The sequence below is a fragment of the Ascaphus truei genome, chromosome 4, assembly GCF_040206685.1.
Source record: "Ascaphus truei isolate aAscTru1 chromosome 4, aAscTru1.hap1, whole genome shotgun sequence".
Taxonomy (NCBI): domain Eukaryota; kingdom Metazoa; phylum Chordata; class Amphibia; order Anura; family Ascaphidae; genus Ascaphus; species Ascaphus truei.
This window is the reverse complement of record NC_134486.1, coordinates 26,760,473-26,780,239: the sequence shown is the minus strand read 5'-3', so window position 1 is coordinate 26,780,239 and position 19,767 is coordinate 26,760,473. Positions and strand designations below refer to the sequence as shown.

The 19,767-nt window shown below is 41.3% G+C and overlaps 1 protein-coding gene across 1 annotated transcript in view; it reads right to left on the bottom strand.

Annotated features, from left to right (window-relative positions):
* Nucleotides 1–17,362: 17,362 nt before the first annotated feature.
* The window catches only part of LOC142492627 (indolethylamine N-methyltransferase-like), a 9,029-nt gene continuing 6,624 nt past the window's right edge, over nucleotides 17,363–19,767 (bottom strand). Inside the window, exon 3 of the mRNA XM_075595450.1 lies at nucleotides 17,363–18,489. Within this exon, the coding sequence (XP_075451565.1) occupies nucleotides 18,060–18,489 (430 nt within the window). The 3' untranslated portion in view covers nucleotides 17,363–18,059. The remainder of the gene's footprint in view (nucleotides 18,490–19,767) is intronic.

Sequence of the window (19,767 nt, the reverse complement as noted above, 5' to 3'; positions counted from 1 at the left end):
TGAGCCTTCTGCACAAACATTCACACGGGACGGTGCTGATCTGTGTTTTTTTTATTTGTATCCTGGATAATGATTTGTCATTAGGATTATTGAAATGATCCATCTGACATGACACATGACAATACATTTGTGCAATAATTGTGGTCTACTTATCATTAAGTCTGTCTGCACTAAAAACATAGCATTGTGTTAGTGTGATTCACACCATATGTAAGAGATGTAAGGGTTGGCACCTTCACCGTGGTTTGAGTTTAAAAAAATACCTGTGTTTGGGACGTGGTTTTCTTTCTAAAATCTTTTCGTTTTTTTGACTGGGTTCCAATTTCACTAAAACTCAATTTGATTGTTTTTAGTTTTTGTGTTTCTAACAAATATTGTAACGGAGAAAAATAATCAAAATTTTCAGCAAATGCTAAAATAGTGTAATTAAGTCTGAACAGTTCCTAAAATAAGCATAAAATAATAAAACTAAAATAATGTAACTTAAAACTAAAAAACAATTGAAAAATAAATGGCGAGAGGCACTAGAGATGGGTATTGGACCTGAGGTTCTCGTTCTAAAAATCTTAAGGGTTTGGGTTTTGGAATGTGAGGTTGTGGAACATTCAGATTTCATACACCATGTTTTGCCTATCTCTAATTAATTATATGTAGCAATGGCTAGTTTCTGGCAACCAGTATGCCCTTCTCCCGGTTGTAAGCCCTGGTAAGATCAGGCCGCCAGGTCTAATCCTGGGTTTTACGCACCCCCAGCAGCTTCAGTGAGTCACAGGGGAGGAGGGAAAACTAGGCCTATGTGTCCAATCAGGGACTTAGACCTGGTTCCTGCTTTTCCTGTACTTAAGAAGCTGCACTGCCCAAATTTAGCAGTGTTGCTTCTACCCTTGAGAGAGGATGGTCTATCACAACAACTGTGCAGGGCTCTGTCAGTTTGTACTCCCTCCCCAAGGGGAGTGGAGTGGGAGACTATACATCTTACTTCACCAGGGAGTAAGGGAAGAGCAAGGACTACTTCGGGGCCCCTTGGCTTGGAGTGAAGATCCAGGGCACATCCTGAAGGTGAAGCCTCAAGAATTGCCTGCTGCTGTGAATACTGTAAGATCTGCAGTGTACAATAAAGTATGTTCCTGTTCATCTATACCCGGGCTGCACAACATACGGCCCGCATGTGGCCCGCCCGGCCTCTCTGTGCGGCCCCCGATGAGATTTAAAAAAAAAAAAAAACTTAAAAAAAAAAAAAATGGCGGCGATTCCCCGCGGTCCCGGGGGTGATGTGAGCTGCATTGAGGTGAGGTGCAGGGGGGTGAGGTGAGGTGCAAGGAGGTGAAGTGGATTGAGGTGCGGTGCAGGGGGGTGAGGTGCATTGAGGTGAGGTGCAGGGGAGGTGAGGTGCAGTGAGGTGAGGTGCAGGAATGGTGATGTGTGGTGCAGGGGGTGAGGTGCAGGGGGGGTGATTGGAGGTGCAGGGGGGGTGATTGGAGGTGCAGAGGGGTGATTGGAGGTGCACGGGGGGGTGATTGGAAGTGCAGGGGGGTGGTGATTGGAGGTGCAGGGGGGTGATTGGAGGTGCAGGGGGGGGTGATTGGAAGTGCAGGGGGTGATTGGAGGTGTAGGGGGGTGATTGGAGGTGCAGGGGGGTGATTGGAGGTGCAGGGGGGGTGATTGGAGGTGGAGGGGGGGTGATTGGAGGTGGAGGGGGGGTGATTGGAGGTGGAGGGGGGGTGATTGGAAGTGCAGGGGGGGTGATTGGAGGTGCAGGGGGGGTGATTGGAAGTGCAGGGGGGGTGATTGGAGGTGCAGGGGTGATTGGAGGTGCAGGGGGGGTGATTGGAGGTGCAGGGGGGGTGATTGGAGGTGCAAGGGGGGTGATTAGAGGTGCAGAGGGGGTGATTGGAGGTGCAGGGGAGGTGATTGGAGGTGCAGGGGGAGTGATTGGAGGTGCAGGGGGGTGATTGGAGGTGCAGGGGGTGTGATTGGAGGTGCAGGGGGTGATTGGAGGTGCAGGGGGTGATTGGAGGTGCAGGGGAGGGGTGATGTGAGGTGCAAGGGGGGAGAGTGGTGTGAGGTGCAGGGGGGACAGTGGTGTGAGGTGCAGGGGGGGAGAGTGGTGTGAGGTGCAGGGGGGGAGAGTGGTGTGAGGTGCAGGGGGGGAGAGTGGTGTGAGGTGCAGGGGGGGAGAGTTGTGTTAGGTGCAGGGGGGAGAGTGGTGTGAGGTGCAGGGGGGGGGAGAGTGGTGTGAGGTGCAGGGGGGAGAGTTGTGTGAGGTGCAGGGGGGGAAAAGGATGTGAGGTGCAGGGGGGGTGGGATGTGTGTGGTGTGCAGGGGGTATTATGTGTGTGGTGTGCAGGGGGGTATTATGTGTGTGGGTGAGGGGGAGAGATGGGGGTATGAGAGATAGATGGGGAGTATCACAAAGGTTGATAGTGAGGGGTTCTGGGGGAGATATGAGGATTATGATGATGAGGATGAGGATGAGGATGATGATGATGATGATGATGATGATGATGATGATGATGATGATGATGATTTTACCCGTGCGGCCCAAAATTTTTTTTCCTTGGAGCATTTCGTCCCTTCTCGCTTTACGAGTTGTGCAGGCCTGATCTATACCTTGCCTGAGACTGCAATCTATCAGGGGAAGGGTAAAGAAGTTCTCCTGTAGGGATTGTCTCCCTCATCCCTGGGGCCTGCAAGAGATGGAGGCGCTGACACCGTGAGTACAAATCAGTCACTACCCCAGAAGCCTGTTCTGACCGCCTCCACAACACCATAGGAGACTCAGATCAACTGTGAGCTAGCAGGTATGCACCACACCACACCATGTAGCAGTGCAATCTCCCAGTTATCTATATGCAATTAATTAGAGTATTTGTACCTAAATATGGGATCAGCAACTTGTTTAATTTGTAATAAAAATCAAATACGGTACAACTATCAAATAACATGATTTTGTTGTCAATCAGTCTTTATTCACTCAATCCAGCAGCATATATGTAGAGTTAATTCATTCCTTCACTGTGGAACTGGCTATGGCACAAACTTCTGCTGTTTGCATTTGAATACACAAATATTTCCGCATCAGTGCAAATATGAATGTAAAATTGGAGTATTGTCAACAGTAGAAATGTATATGTTACTCACAGATACTGTACTTGCAAATACAGCACATTTTCAATATTCAATATTATTTATTAATTAATGACCAACATTCCTCCATTAATTCATAAAATCATTTCTATTCACTAGGTATTAGTGGAAAGCCAGAAAAGCCAGAATAGTCTGGAAATTCACTGCATACTGTGATACCTTTTTAACAAGAGTGCATCATACTGTAGATGTATTAGTCTGTAAAAAGCTTTCTAATACTAACCCGTCTCGTCTTCATGTTTACACATACATGTTTACAGTTATTTAAACTTTGCACTGGCCTACAAATTAACCACCCTGTATAGAATGTCGGTTTCCCATAATTCCCCAACATGAGGGCACCAGGTTTGAGTGCAGTGGGGAAGAAGTTGTTGCTTGTTATTTTATTAATGTTGTGGTTTTCTCCAAACACCCAGACCTGACTTTCTAAGTGTTATCATTGTTGTAATAGTACATAAAGTATCTATGTGAAACATTTGTGTATGTGCCTTATGTGCAGTATGAAAAGATTTAATCAATCTGTCTGTTTATTATTTGGAAACCGTGTGTTTTGTAAACACAGATACAAACAATGGAAAACTTGGATGAAGACACATTTTTAAGCAGTTGTCTTAAATATCTCTTGTGCCCATACAGTATCTACACCATGTATTGAACAGTGAGATAATATTATGATGAAAGATCATTGAAAAGTCATGCTAACAATCCTGGCTACATTTTGATCACAATAGTTAACTTTTATCATGTGAATATCATGAGATAGCTCATCCTTGTTAGGTAATTTCTCATCAGGTTAGAAGATGCTGTGTTGACGGTAGAGGAATCACATGCTATAAACCCTCAGAGTATATACAGTCCTAACATTGCAGTTACTGTGCGACTAGAGTTTCTCATTATATTTCAAAGTTGATTCAATATATTGCTTATTAATTTGGGCTGAATCTGATGGTTCTTTAGTTAATCCATGCATGCAATGTTGGGGGGCAGGACATATTTATGCTCCTTTGTAAACCTCAGAGGGGGAAGAGGGATGTGTGCTTGGTCTAATCTTTTCTTGGTGCTAGATGGAATACATTTCTTCCTGGGTGAAATTGTAAGCTACAGGCCTGACACTTAAACTTGTAATTAATACATTATTAGCACATCGATAAATTTATAACAACTGTTGACTTTGTGGCTTATTTGTGTTTTTACTTATTCTTCATTTTGCCATTTTGGTTTTCTCCTATAATCTCTCCTACAGTACCATAAATACTGAAAATTACAATTAATGTTTCATAACACTTCCTAAACGTTATACAGGGTGTGGTCTATTTTAACAGAACCAGTCCTTACTAACAGGCTGGCGCTAAGGAGGAGAAAGGGTTCTTATGATTTTATTTAAAAAAAAGTAGTTTAAAGTAGTTTGTAGAATGGTGAAACTTTCTAGGTGGTTTTGCTAAGTACAAGAGATGTTTTTAGTACTGTTTGCAGCCCTTATACCATATCTGATGTGCTTATTTGAAGGAACATCCTATGTTTGCCATTCTCCAAGCTTGTATAATATACCTCTAGCAGTTCCTATACTGTTCCCTTTGCAAACGTTTACCTATAGTACTTTAGTCAATGTTAGTATAACTAATATAATGAAAGTAATATAATTACTAGTTAACATCTTATTATAAAGTAAAATTATATATTACACATATTAGTGTAACAGGGTATGTCCCATTATATCTTTCTTTCCCCTTGTTATCCCTGTTATGTAAGTCCTGTTAACAACAGGCAGTAACAGGTTAAATCTATGGGCTCTTGACCCCCTTATGCCACTCCTTGTGAGTAATGGAATTAAGGTGGTGACTCATGGCCTGTGTAAGCCTATCAGGGATAGGCACAGTCCATGAGCCCGCCCCTCCTTGAGTTTTCCAAGTGGGTGTAGCAAAAGTTAGTTTGTCTGATTCCTGCTTCAGTGAAGAGAGGAAGGAAGAGCTGTGAGTCTCTCCCATGGCAGGGATGAGCGTGCTCACCCTCAGTCGTTAGACAGAGGGAACATCACGTTCAGCCACCAAGGACTTTAAGACCAGGGCCTGCACCACTGTGGGGAGAACTGCAGTGGATGCCTGATGTATACCAATAAAGATCCTTGTTCTACTATAAACTCCTGTCTGAGTATCAGTCCTTGGGCAGGAGGGAGAAGACTGCCGTAGTGGGGGCTGATTTCCGGAACACCCTGGTACCCACTACAGCTGGAGGCGCTGAACACCAGAGAAAGAACTACAGAACAAGAAGTTAAGCCTGTCCATGTCTCTACTCTACCGCAGACAGGGCAGTATCTCCTGCTTCAAACAGGTAGTGCACCACACACATGTAGCATAGGCTGTGTAATCTCCCCGAGGGTGCGGAGTGGGCGGAGGGGGTGGGGGGGGGGATTGAGAAACTGTACTACAATAATATAAACTTATTTTTTTTTGTTACTTATTTTTTCATTATGTTTTCAAGAATGAAGTGAAAGGGAAACCAAAAAGCAGAAGGGAGGTGGGAGGAGAGGGGTAACCCCCACCTAACCGATATCCATTTGTAAATCGTTAATACTGTAACATCAGGATAGCATGGTCAATGACCAATGCAAGGTTTTTAACAATCCGGCCAAATCCTTTGTCCCCCATTTCTCAACCAGTGTGTCCCATGCAGAATTACTGTATGAGACTGAAACCTCTTGGTACTTTTTCATCTATTAACCCAGCGATCCCAAACCTTATGGAAATTCTTAACCGTATGAGTTCCTCCATTAGTCGCACTTCATTGATTCTCTGGGTGACCGCCCTTTGGAAACGTATCTGTAGAGGGAGAAAGGGGGTGGCCCGGTATTAAAGGGGTTGCACCCCATATGGCCATCCCCTGACCTCACCAGGGAGACAATGGGTTAACTGGACTGCGGTCCAGGGATGAGGTTTGCACCTTGTTATAACTTGAAAATGTATGTTCCCCTGTTGCCATATTTCATTATAAGCATGTATTTTAATGTTTTAAAGTGCATTTCTGTATCTCCAGTTCTGGAGGTCGCAGAGAGTTCATATTTGGCCAATATGTGGAGTCACTGTAGGCATTAAAAACTGGCAAAGGTCGACCCACTGAGCCCACCAGAACGGAACTTATTAATATGTATAGATATTAAAGTGTATATGTATTTTACTTTGGATCTGTTCTGAAAATGCAGACGCCATTTGCTAGGCTAATAGGTCATGAAGGCCAGACGGCTGAGTAGCCTAAGCACGGTGATCAAAAAGCTAACTGCCTTGATTGTTACCCAATGTCTAGGGATTAAGTATTAGTCAATCAATAAACTCTGTTACCTGAGGGCATGGGTTAATCTGTTAGTCTCCACGTTAGATAATTGTTCACCAATAGGCTGTGTTCAATGTTAAGAATAGGGTTGCACAGGTATATACTGTAAACTGTGTCAACCCTACAGTTTTTAGTTGTGCTTCTAATACCATCTTGAATGTCACTGGATTGCTGGAGTTATGCTTCTGATACCATCTTGAATGTCACTGGATTGCTGGAGTTGTGCTTCTGATTCCATCTTGAATGTCACTGGACTGTTGGAGAATTGCTATTTGATACTTCTCCATCCCCCAACCCTAAGTAAGTGTTATCTTCTTGTCTGTTAATTGTACTATATTGCTGTGTTCACCTTATTTAAGGAATAAATTATATTCTAAGCCTCGTTCAGTTCAACCCAGATATTTGGTGTTCATTATATCTTGTCATAAGCTACCGTGACAGTATCAAGGGATTTTTCCATGCCGCTGAAATAGAGCATCTGGCTGCCGTTAGGATATGGGAGATAATTATCTCTGTACTTCTGGATGGAACCCTGACATATGGGCCTTGTCCAATATCTGGCCACAGTTCCTCCAGCACCGACCCATGGGATGTGGAAATATCTGGCTCAATCTTTTGGGCATAAGTTAACATGTGAATATAATTTTGTTTAATGCATTGTCCCAGATGTACTCATTTGAAATATCGGTTTGGAGATCAGTTTCTCACTTCCTCATATAGTTGTGGCTTGGATGGTCTCCAAGGGGGACTAGCTCCTCATATAACATCTTTATTAGTCCACCAACAATGGTAGATGATGAAATGTCTCATTTGAAGATACCTTATACTTCAGAGTTTGATAGGGAATTTTTCTAGATTAATGCCTCACATTTTTATACATTTTCAATTAGATAGCATGTTCCCACTATCCAGAATATTCATGTTTTTCCAATCATTGTACTTAATTGTGCGGTACCCCAAGGGATATTTTGGTTTGTCAAATAAGAGAATAAGTCTGGATGGGGATGAGATCTTACATTTTCCTTTAACCATGATCCATATCTTCAATGTAAACTTTATCACCTCCACATGAAATTGTAGCAAAATCTTTTTTTTAATCCTTTTCTAATGAGAGATAGGCCCCTAATGCAATTGGTTAAGTAATGCAGACTCTATGTCTACCCAACTGACAAAGTTGAGGAAAAAGGACATTAATGAGGGTATGACGTAAACAGCACTAGGATCTAAGCAGCCATTTTGTTTGACTTCATTGTCCGCTATTTTGTCTTGCGTTTGTAAGTCTTGTGTGTCATTTTTTCTATGTGAAGAAATGTCTGTGTGAGCAAACGTGTGAACCAGAGAATGGAATGTTTTTTGCTCCTTGCTGATGTTTGTTGATCTTTTCTAGTCCAATCAGCCGCAAATGAAAGTGTAAACAGGCCAGAGCGGCCTGAGATACGCTCAGATTCTTACAGTTTAACTTTTTCACACATTTACATGTCAGGTGAGAAAATAGAAAAATTCACATTTAACCCCATAATGATTTTTAGTTGACGCACACTTACATAATTTGTTATGTGTTACAAACTGACATCAGTTTTTAGTATTATCATGCATTACAAAAATGATGTAATATTTAGTGATGCGCAAGCCCCCCCCATAAAGGGGTGTGAGCTTTAGTTTTTAGGGTATAAATGTATCTCATACCGTATTATCTGCAGGGAAGCTTTTGTTTTGAAGCTTTCCTCCTGTGTGCACCTGTTTGCTATTTTAATAAATTCACGTGTTATTTCTGTAACAATATAATCCTCAGACTGTGTTTTTTATTTACGCTTTTATCACAACCATAAAGCCTAATTCCCGAATGCCAGTCTGTAATCTGTCTCAGGTGCAGTGGCGTAACCACCATGCTGCTAACCCCCACAATGCGAGGGAGCCCGAAAGCGCAGGGGGCCCTGCCGGCCGGCACTGGATGTTGGGTTCAAGTTCCATGCTGCTCTCTGCATCTGCTTGCTGTGGGGTCAGGGCCTTCCCTGAACTCATGTAATTCCTCTTTGCAGCCTTATCCCCCCCCTCCCCCCCAGGTAGTGTGTGTGTGCGTTTGTCTGCCTGTAAGCAGGTGGGAATTGTCTGTGGGGGGATTGAACGAAAAATGGGGCTGTTTGAGGGAGAGGGGGGCGGGAGAGTGAGTGAGAGAGGGAAGAAGAGTAAGAAAGGGGGGAGAGAATGAGAGGGGGAAGTGTGAGGAAAAGAAGGGAACTGTGAGGGGGTTAGGTAAGGTGTGGGAGAGGAGGGGTGCTCGACAGGCCGCTCACATGGGGTCCCTAGTGGAAACAAAATGTATTTTGTTTTTTTGTTTAGGGGGGCCTTTAAATTTTTTTGCAGTGGGGCACAAGAAATGTAGTTACAACACTGCTCAGGAGTGCAGCTAGATAATATCGCCCAATGTTAGGCACCATTACTACCCCTATTGTCCTTGGTGCTAGCAGGAATGGCTTAGCAACTCTGGGTTTTTATCATAATAAATAAATTGCACTATTTTATTCCGGATAACATTGATATATTTAAGTGGAATTGAAGTTGGTACGGTTTTGAAGGGAGAATATTCATTATTACTGAGGTTATGCTACGCATTCATAATATGTGACATTTATTCCATATTTGTAAATCCTCCTTGATTTGGGTGAATAGATCTGAATAGATATCTAAATAGGAATTGATAGTTTTATGCCCAAGTATTTTAAATGTGTCTCCCTCCATTTGTAATAGAAATTCAACTTTAGTAGATGGATTTTGTGACTTGGAATGGTTACATTTATACCTTGAATATTGGGATTTTCTCTAATTGTGGCTGCAAGCGGCTCTATTATAAACAACAGGGGCAAAAGAGGACAGCCCTGCCTTGTCCCATTAGTGATTTTTTATTTGATAAAAATCACCCCTGAGGAGTTTCAGGATTGCAGTAGGATTTTTGGAAAGAGCTTGTACCCCACTAAGGTACGACTCTTTGAAGTCGAATGCTTCCAGTATCTTATTTAGGAATCTCCATTTGATCATATTGAATGCCTTTTCTGTGTCTATGCATAGTATAATGGCTTTGTGTCTAGAGTTATAATTTTCCTAGTTTTATACTACGCCTGGCACTCAATAATAAACCCTATTGCTCATTGTGGATTAGATCTGGAAGGATTGGTTTTAATCTATTGTCATGAATCTTACTATACACCTTAAGATCTTTGTTTCGCAGGGAAATAAGTCTGTAGCGGTCACAGCTCATTGGGTCTTTAAACTTCTTTCTGGAGTATCACAGTGCTCGCTCCTGTCATCTTTTCCAGGATCTGCTCTCCCTCCAAAAATATATTAAAAACATCTACAGTATTAAGATTGGGGATAGGATATTAATGTCATTTTTTAGTAAGTATTTGATCAGCCATTAGGTTCTGGGGTCTTCGAGGATAGTAATTCCAGTTTTGTTTTTTAGTATTTGGGGTCTTAAGATCATCTTTTTACATTTTTTGTAGATTATACCTTATCTTCAGCAACGCGGCGTCAAATGACGTCGCAGGGTCATGTATCGTGTGCGTCGCCATAGCAATGTGCGTCAAATGATCTTGCGTGTCTTTTGACGCTGGATATTAGGTAAGGGGGGGTGCGAGCACAGGGGCTGGCAGGCAGGGGGGGGGTGGATGTTGTTTGAACTGGGGCGCTCCCTAGGATTTGTGGCGAAGAAGGTGCTGCAACGCCTAAGCTATTCAAATAAATTGGAATATAGATATGTGATTGTGTACGAAGTGTAAAAGAGTATAAAAAAATATATACTGGCCCTTTTTTGATGATTTCCTGGTTGCTGCTTGACTTCGGAGAAGGGAATCCCGTCTCCTTCTTAGCGTGGCAGTTGTAGTGTGAAGATAGTCAGCGCAAACCTCACGGGCCTCCCGATGTCGATGGAACCGAATAAAAGGATATGGATGAAAAAGAATTAAAATCTCAGTGTATTAGATACACATGTGGGGGAGTGGGTGGGGAAAGGGGGAGGGGGGTAAGGGCAGGGGATGGGAGCAAGGAGGAGGATAATGCTGGAGGGGTTGATAATTGGTTTTCCACTTTAACTAATCAAAGAATACATAAAATTATGGATTCAGTGACTCACACGGGCTTGTGTGGTGTCTCTCCCTCAACGCTGACTGTAGTGGATTTATTACAGACTCATATGCTGGAGTCTCAATATACATAAAACTCACACGGCCTGATGTGAGTCCTTGTCCTCAGAGGGTGATGTCCTGTGTGGATGGTGTCTGGGTTGTCTCAGCAGAATTATCCCCCGATGGGTGTAGTGTATGAGTGTCTCCTCTCCCCGTTTCCCAGATGACCAAAAGGAGTGTATGCCAACAAGGGTTAACAACAATAAAAAAAGGTCTTTAATGGGTATACAGTGGAGACATAAGCATATGAAATGCAAACATGTGGTGAACCATAAAATGTATAGAACAATCTATGACAAATTGAATTAAAATAAAATAAGACACAATGAAATAAAATGAAATAAAGTAAACACAAGGACTACACTCACACTTGAAGTCAAATAAAATGGCCCAGCCTCAGCCACTCGGTACACTCCTGCACTGTCTCCTCCTCCGTTCTTGTTCCCACTGGCGCGTCCGGCAGCGGAAACGGAAGAGGGGATCTCCACCGGATGTCCTGTAGTGTGCTGGGTCCCTCTCTCAATGAGCTCCGGCAGGGAACAACATGTTTCGCAATAAGCTTCGTCAGGTTCCTGCCGGATGCTCATTGTGTGCTGTATATATAGGTGTCCCCCTTTAGTTAATTGGTTGATCACCTGTTTCTGATTAAAATTAAAACGGAGTAAAAATGACTATTTTATGTCTTTATAAGTGTTGCCGTTATTAGCCCTTAGTATTTATGGTAACCGGATGGTGGAATTCAACTTTGTAAGAAGAGATTGCATAATAGAATTGCATAGTAAAAATTGCATAGTGATCTTTACCCAGCATTAATTAAAAATGGGTGTTCAAACAGACTTGGTTTTTCTTTCAATTGCGTGACTAACTGGTGGGAACAGTATTTTCAAAATAATCGTAATGTTAGGAACCATTAAAATCCTCCGTGAGTCACTTCCTTTAAACTTTTTTTTGCTCTTAGTTAAAATCTTGCCATTCGTGATACAATTGTGGCACCATGTGGCCAAACGTGAAATTACATCTACCTTGACATTGCAAAATCATATTTCTTGCTGCGGGCAGTATGCCTTACATTTGTACAAAACATAGGGACCCTAGATCACCCTACAAACATTATGGGTCCAATCGAGAATATAGAGAGAGACGCTATGAGAAAGAAGAGAGCCAAAGGAGACACTACCGGTCACCCCACAAACACCAGAGGGAACAAAGCCAAAGAAGGGAACGCAGATCCCCCTATAGGGAACAGAGGGCAACACACAGGGAACGACAGGACAAGGAGCAGGGCTATGGGAGAAAGCAAAGATCACCCCGACCCCACGCAGGGCATTTTTTAGAACAGGCCCATACAACAAAACCTCCACCCCCAGCCACTCAGAATCGCTTCCTAGTGTTAGAAGACCAGAAGGAAATAGAAACACCAAATACAAAACTCAGAAAAAGACCACACGAGGAAAGCGGGGAGGACGAAGGACACAGAAAAAGAGCAGCGATCTAAATAACATATTCAACCTGAGTAAAAAAGAACTTAATATAGATGAATGTAACCTAATAAAAAAGGGGTTAAACTTCGCTCCAGTCGCAAAGGCGAATAGCTTCAATCTTTATATAGACGCACACAAGTATATTAGACAGCTTACACTTAAGAAATTCTTCATCTCTAAAGATGCACAAACCAGGGAGATAGTGAGCAGTAATACTAATTTGCACATAGAGAGTGATGAGTTCAAACATTCCAACCTCAAAAATAAGTCTAAATTCTATCCTAGCTGGGCGAAAGGCCATAATCTTGAAGTATTCCATCAGAAAATACAGGAGGATTTTGACAGACTGACCTCGAATACGACTAAGCTAACAAAAAATAATCTAACACTTAAAGAAAAAATCGCTCTACAAAGCTTAGAAAAAGATAAGGGAATCACATTCAAACAAGCAGACAAGGGGGAGGGGTAGTCATTATGGACACTGTTTACTATAAAGGAGAAGCAGAGAGGATACTGTCTGACGACGTCACCTATGCACGTCTAAAGACGAATCCGCATAAAGAATTCTGTACAGAATTCCTCACTCTGCTAGATAAAGGCAGGACGACAGGAGTCCTAAATGAGAAAGAATATGACTATCTTAATGTCAAGTTCCCAGTTATGCCGATATTCTACTTTCTACCTAAAATACATAAAAACATGGAAGCACCACCAGGGAGACCCATCATCTCTGGGATAGGCTCGCTCACGTCGCGACTATCAGAGTATATAGATGGCTTCCTGCAACCATATGTTGCGGAGATGCGGTCTTACCTTAGAGATACCACGCAAATTCTTAATATATTGGAACAGATAGTCTGGCAAGAAGACTATAAAATGTGCACTTGTGACGTAACTTCATTATACACATCCATAAAGCATGATGATGGAATCAAAGCCATCAATAGGACAATAACAAGCGATAAAACGGTTAAAATAGAACAGCAACACTATTTTAGAAAGTATTAATTTTATTCTTAAACACAACCTTTTTAATTTCGATGGAACCTACTTTTTACAAAAATGTGGTACAGCGATGGGTACGAAATTCGCACCAAGTTATGCCAACTTGTTCATGGACAATTGGGAGACCGACACCATCTGGTCGGACCATGATTATGGTGCGGATCTCGTCCTGTGGCGAAGATACATCGATGATGTGTTCTTCATCTGGAAAGGCAGTAGCGAAAACTTGAATCACTTCTTAAATTACATTAACAATAATGAGAGAAATTTGGCTTTCACGTCGTGTATAGGAATTAACTCAGTAGACTTCTTAGATCTGACAATCTATATAGAAGACAATATACTTAAGACCAAAACTTTCTTCAAAACAGTAGACTGTAACAATTACTTACTCAACACCAGTTGCCACCACAAAAATTGGTTAAAGAACATACCCCCAGGACAGTTTCGCAGAATTAGGAGAAACTGTAGCGATGATAATGTCTATAGGGAGCAATCCAATATACTTAAAAACCGCTTCATTGCTAAAAACTATGATAACGATAAAATGGATATAGCAATAAGAGATGTAGGGAAGCTCAAACGTAGTGAAATCCTCAAAACGAATCCACCAAAGCCCAAAGAGGAGTTCAGCATAGCTTTTTTAACACAGTACAGCCAAGATGCAGGAAGCATACAACAAATTCTGAATAAACACTGGCATCTCCTACAAGGAGACCCCACTCTGAAGGATTATCTTCCAGGGAAGCCGAGAGTCATCTATAAGAGGGCTGACAATATCAAAAGAAGGTTAGCACCAAGCCTTTTTAGGCCAGAAAATAGTGCAACAGGCCATGATCCCAACTGGCTCCAAAAAGTGAAAGGTTTCCATAGATGTAATTCTTGCAAAGCATGCAAACAGGGAACCAAAGAAAAAATTCAGTTCATCTCTAAAATAACAGGAGAACAGTTTAAAATCACCAGTTTTATCAACTGTAAATCAGAATTCGTAGTTTACCTTTTAAATTGCCCCTGTGGACTCCAGTATGTAGGACGTACCAGTAGACCACTACGGGTACGCATTCTGGAACACCTAGGGAACATTAGACGCAAACTAATGACACATAGCGTCTCAAAGCATTTTGCACTGCATCACCAAGGAGACCCATCAGGCCTTGAATTCAGGGGCATCGAAGTAGTCCCCCCTCATTGGAGGGGAGGGGACAGACTGACATCTCTATCGCGAAAAGAAACTTTTTGGATATACAAACTGAAAAGCCTGGCACCCGCAGGCCTTAACGTAGATATAGACATTGCAGCCTTTCTTTGAACACACATTGATCTGTTTCCATTTCCCCCTTTTTAAAAAAGTCATTTTTAAAAGTCATTTTAAAGAAATCATTCCAGAAGCATGTCCAAACACACACTGATTCCTCTCCCATCCCATTTCGTATAGGGGAGTGCGTATCGTATAAGAATCCACCTTGAACCTACCCTCGAGGACCAAAAGTGATGCACATCATCGGGACAACTAATGAACTCACTCTGTATGAAACTGCAAGCAGATTTGAAGTTAGAGACTAGCAACGAATAACCCTGAACATCTTTTAAGTTTCAAAGACTTACTATTAGAAATGACAATGTAATTTCCACACACATCTACAAGGTGGCACCATGGTTTAAACCATGATAAAGTTTTTAACAGACTGCAAATCATATAAGTGTGAAGTGTAACACGGAGTTACTCCAGCTATCTGAATGAGCACTCCAATATTTGGTTTTTGATCTACTATTCCCTAAGAGCTATGCGATCCATTAAATGATGTCTAGTTAGCTGAACGAGCACTCCAGGGTTCTCCATCCTAAGGATTGAGCCACATTAGGTTTTAACTGTGTATGTATACTTATTCTTGCTCTTCCAAGGAAGGAAAGGTTTTTAGATGTTCCCTGAATCATTTCGAATGTGCCTGTCAAATCATTAGGTTCTAAACCCCTTTTTCCCTATTTTTTAAGATACCTTACTAATATACCACTCTTTATAACCATTCTAAATGTGTTTTGTACAAATGTAAGGCATACTGCCCACAGCAAGAAATATGATTTTGCAATGTCAAGGTAGATGTAATTTTAACGTTTGGCCACATGGTGGCACAATTGTATCACGAATGGCAAGATTTTAACTAAGAGCAAAAAAAAGTTTAAAGGAAGTGACTCACGGAGGATTTTAATGGTTCCTAACATTACGATTATTTTGAAAATACTGTTCCCACCAGTTAGTCACGCAATTGAAAGAAAAACCAAGTCTGTTTGAACACCCATTTTTAATTAATGCTGGGTAAAGATCACTATGCAATTTTTACTATGCAATTCTATTATGCAATCTCTTCTTACAAAGTTGAATTCCACCATCCGGTTACCATAAATACTAAGGGCTAATAACGGCAACACTTATAAAGACATAAAATAGTCATTTTTACTCCGTTTTAATTTTAATCAGAAACAGGTGATCAACCAATTAACTAAAGGGGGACACCTATATATACAGCACACAATGAGCATCCGGCAGGAACCTGACGAAGCTTATTGCGAAACATGTTGTTCCCTGCCGGAGCTCATTGAGAGAGGGACCCAGCACACTACAGGACATCCGGTGGAGATCCCCTCTTCCGTTTCCGCTGCCGGACGCGCCAGTGGGAACAAGAACGGAGGAGGAGACAGTGCAGGAGTGTACCGAGTGGCTGAGGCTGGGCCATTTTATTTGACTTCAAGTGTGAGTGTAGTCCTTGTGTTTACTTTATTTCATTTTATTTCATTGTGTCTTATTTTATTTTAATTCAATTTGTCATAGATTGTTCTATACATTTTATGGTTCACCACATGTTTGCATTTCATATGCTTATGTCTCCACTGTATACCCATTAAAGACCTTTTTTTATTGTTGTTAACCCTTGTTGGCATACACTCCTTTTGGTCATCTGGGAAACGGGGAGAGGAGACACTCATACACTACACCCATCGGGGGATAATTCTGCTGAGACAACCCAGACACCATCCACACAGGACATCACCCTCTGAGGACAAGGACTCACATCAGGCCGTGTGAGTTTTATGTATATTGAGACTCCAGCATATGAGTCTGTAATAAATCCACTACAGTCAGCGTTGAGGGAGAGACACCACACAAGCCCGTGTGAGTCACTGAATCCATAATTTTATGTATTCTTTGATTAGTTAAAGTGGAAAACCAATTATCAACCCCTCCAGCATTATCCTCCTCCTTGCTCCCATCCCCTGCCCTTACCCCCCTCCCCCTTTCCCCACCCACTCCCCCACATGTGTATCTAATACACTGAGATTTTAATTCTTTTTCATCCATATCCTTTTATTCGGTTCCATCAACAGGGGGGGGTGGAGGCAGCACAGAAAGTTTGAACACCCCTGCCTTAGAGGAGAATTTGTGAGTCAGTGTGGGGTTATACATCATTTCTAGATTGATGATATTTATCGTTATGCGTAATTTGCCCATTCTTTGGTTCAGTGGCTGAAATCTGTGTTTTAGACCTTAACCCTCTAAGTTTATTGGCTAGGATGTGGTGCACCTTATTACCCTTATCTTAATAAGATTACTTGGTCTTCTGTAAAGCATTTTATGTGTCTTCCAGCTGAATCTTTCTAAGTTCGTCGCTAACTTGGGTTACATTTTTATAGTATAACCTTATTCTAATTCTAACATACTGTATTAGTAAAGATAATGTACAGTAAAGAATAAATAATAAAGATCTTGTCATACAGTACATGTACATATAGTGTATGTACACAAATAAATACATTATATGCATACAGACACTTCCCCGTCATGTCACTGCAGCTACACTTAAACGTTTACATTTCCTAGATGATATTAGTTCAGGGGAGGCCAACTCCAGTCCTCAAGGGCCACCAACAGGTCAGGTTTTCAGGATATTCCTGCTTCAGCACAGGTGGCTCAATCAGTGGCTCAGTCATTATGACAGTACCACCTGTGCTGAAGCAGGGATAACCTGAAAACCTGACCTGTTGGTGGCCCTTGAGGACTGGAGTTGGCCTCCATTTTCCCCACTGGTTCTTTATATAAGTTGTAGTAGAGACACAGATGGGCGGATGGGTCCAAAAATGATTTTATTTTCTTCAATGTGTTTTCTTCTCCTTAACGTATTATATGTATTTCTGCCCAATTCCCCCCCCCCCCCCCCCCACACCCCCCAATCCCAATAGGCTGCAAATCAAAAGTTGTTATACTATGCATTTACTGTAGGTCTGTGTCTTCCTGCTGAATCTTTCTAAGTACAGCGCTAACTTGGGTTACATTTTTATAGTATAACCTTATTCTAAGATATTTGTAAAGATAATGTAAAGAATACATAATAAATGTTGTGTCATACATGTACATATAGTGTATGTACACAAATAAATATATGCATTCATATACTTCCCTGTCATGTCACTGCAGTAACACTTATAATTGTACAGTTCCTAGTAATATGGTCATTCCTTTTATTTTATAAGTAGTCATTGAGATGTTTGCTGTATCCCCTGGATAAGAATTTATCACTTAGTGTTTTGGAGTGTTTCAAAAAGGTTTCTGGGTCTGAACAAAGGCGTCTATAACGCAGAAATTGTCCCTTAGGGATCCCACGTATCAATGTTTTAGGATGACTGCTTCTGGCGTGTAGATATGAATTCCTGGCATGTGGTTTTGTATATATATCAGTATGTATACCAGTGATAGGGTCACCATGGATGGTCACATCAAGGTAATTGATTTTAACAGTATCAGTTTCAAAAGTAAAGTGAAGATTCATATGTCATTCCTTTTATTTTATAAGTAGTCATTGAGATGTTTGCTGTATTTTTGAAATTCAGTAGGTAAAGTGTCAAATAAATTGTTGTATACCTTTCTTCACTAAACCTCCCTCTCCTTGCGTGCTATCATAAATATAACATGGTCATAATTTGCGAAATTGCTGGTCTTTTTAGTAGGTAATGTTTCCAAATTCTCAATGATGAATCCTGCATCACAAACAGCCTCTCTTATAAACTCCTCCTCAAATGACAAATAGAAGAACTTGTGCTCACCAATCATATAGTACGAACTATTATATGACACTACCATTAACATATGTCCCCCAGTTTTTAGCATTGCTGCAAGTTTTTTCAGGTTGTTACAAAAAGCCTGGAGGTCCTTGCTAACAACTTGTAAGACATACATGCAGAGCAGACAGTCCATCTGTGGCAGGACAACAGGCTCTAAAGGGTTATCTTTGGTGAAATCACATTTGACAACGCGTTTCACTGCTCTTCTTGCTTTGTCTTCCTTTCCTTGCCACTCCTCACTGAAATTACAAAAAAAAAAGGATCACGTGGCAGTTTTGGAGCAAACAGTGGTACATGCAGAAAATAATCTAGACGTGTCACTCAAATGACTAATAGAGATGGGCGGATTTGGATCCGCAGCGGATCCACCGGCTCCTTTGGTCCACGGATTTCAGCGGATCAATCTCAAAAAGGTCAATTCTCATTTTGTGGATTTTTTATTATTACAGAATTATCAGTACACTTAGCAGATTCCGCAACCCGTGGGATGCATTTGTAGAATCCGATTCGTAAGAATCCGCCAGCAGATCGCTGAATTCGTGGATTGGGTTCTACAAATCCATCCACAGGTTGTATCCAATGGCGTTTTTTGATGAATCCGCGCGTATTAAAAGCGAACAAATCTTTTTGCTTATTTGATACCATAAAACGGATTTTGGGGGGGAAATGCGAGAAAATATGTGAAACGGATTTGGGCGGATTCATCCATCTCTAATGAGTAAGACAATTATAAATACAAAATGAGCAGAAGACTGGTCAGTAAATATGTCCCTATCTCTGTCAGTGCAGTACAGAATTGATTTTAAAAAAATCTCAGGTTTAACCAATTCCTGACATCTTTTACACCTTCCCCACAGAAACCTGAGTTATGTCCCTATGACAGAAAGTAGAATGATAAGGTATTCTTATTAAGAGTTGAAACATTGAAAGTTGTCAGACTTTACATAATCCCTAATTAATGAGTATTTATGAAATTGAATTCAATTATCCTTGTTAGTTACTGTATTTTCTTAATTCTTCATGTATTATTCTCTTTTCCTTATTTTTATTATTTTCCTCTCTTATACAGTACTCTAAAGCACTGAATACATAATTGACACCATGTAAATGTAAGATAATAATTTTAATAGCGTCCCAAGCACTATATATATATCCCCTAAATCTCTCTCCAAATAACTTAGAGATGGACACTTATACTCAAAAAGGCGACAACAGTACCTTAAATAGGAGGAAATACAAAGTATATTCAAATGACTCGCACCCAATACCACCCCCACCCTCCTACTCTTGAATTTCCACAAGAACTATATTGACAAACCTATAGCCATTTATGAGAAAGGGGGAACGGATATCAGGCTCTAACAGAATCAGACACAGAAAGAGACAGGGCACTCACAAACTGATCCTGATCACTTGCTTGATCAAACAAAATGAAAAATCATGGTCCCAAAGTAGAAAAAGTGAAAAGTATTTATTGCAGCATAAAAAAGTGACAGTATAAAACCTCCCACGCGTTT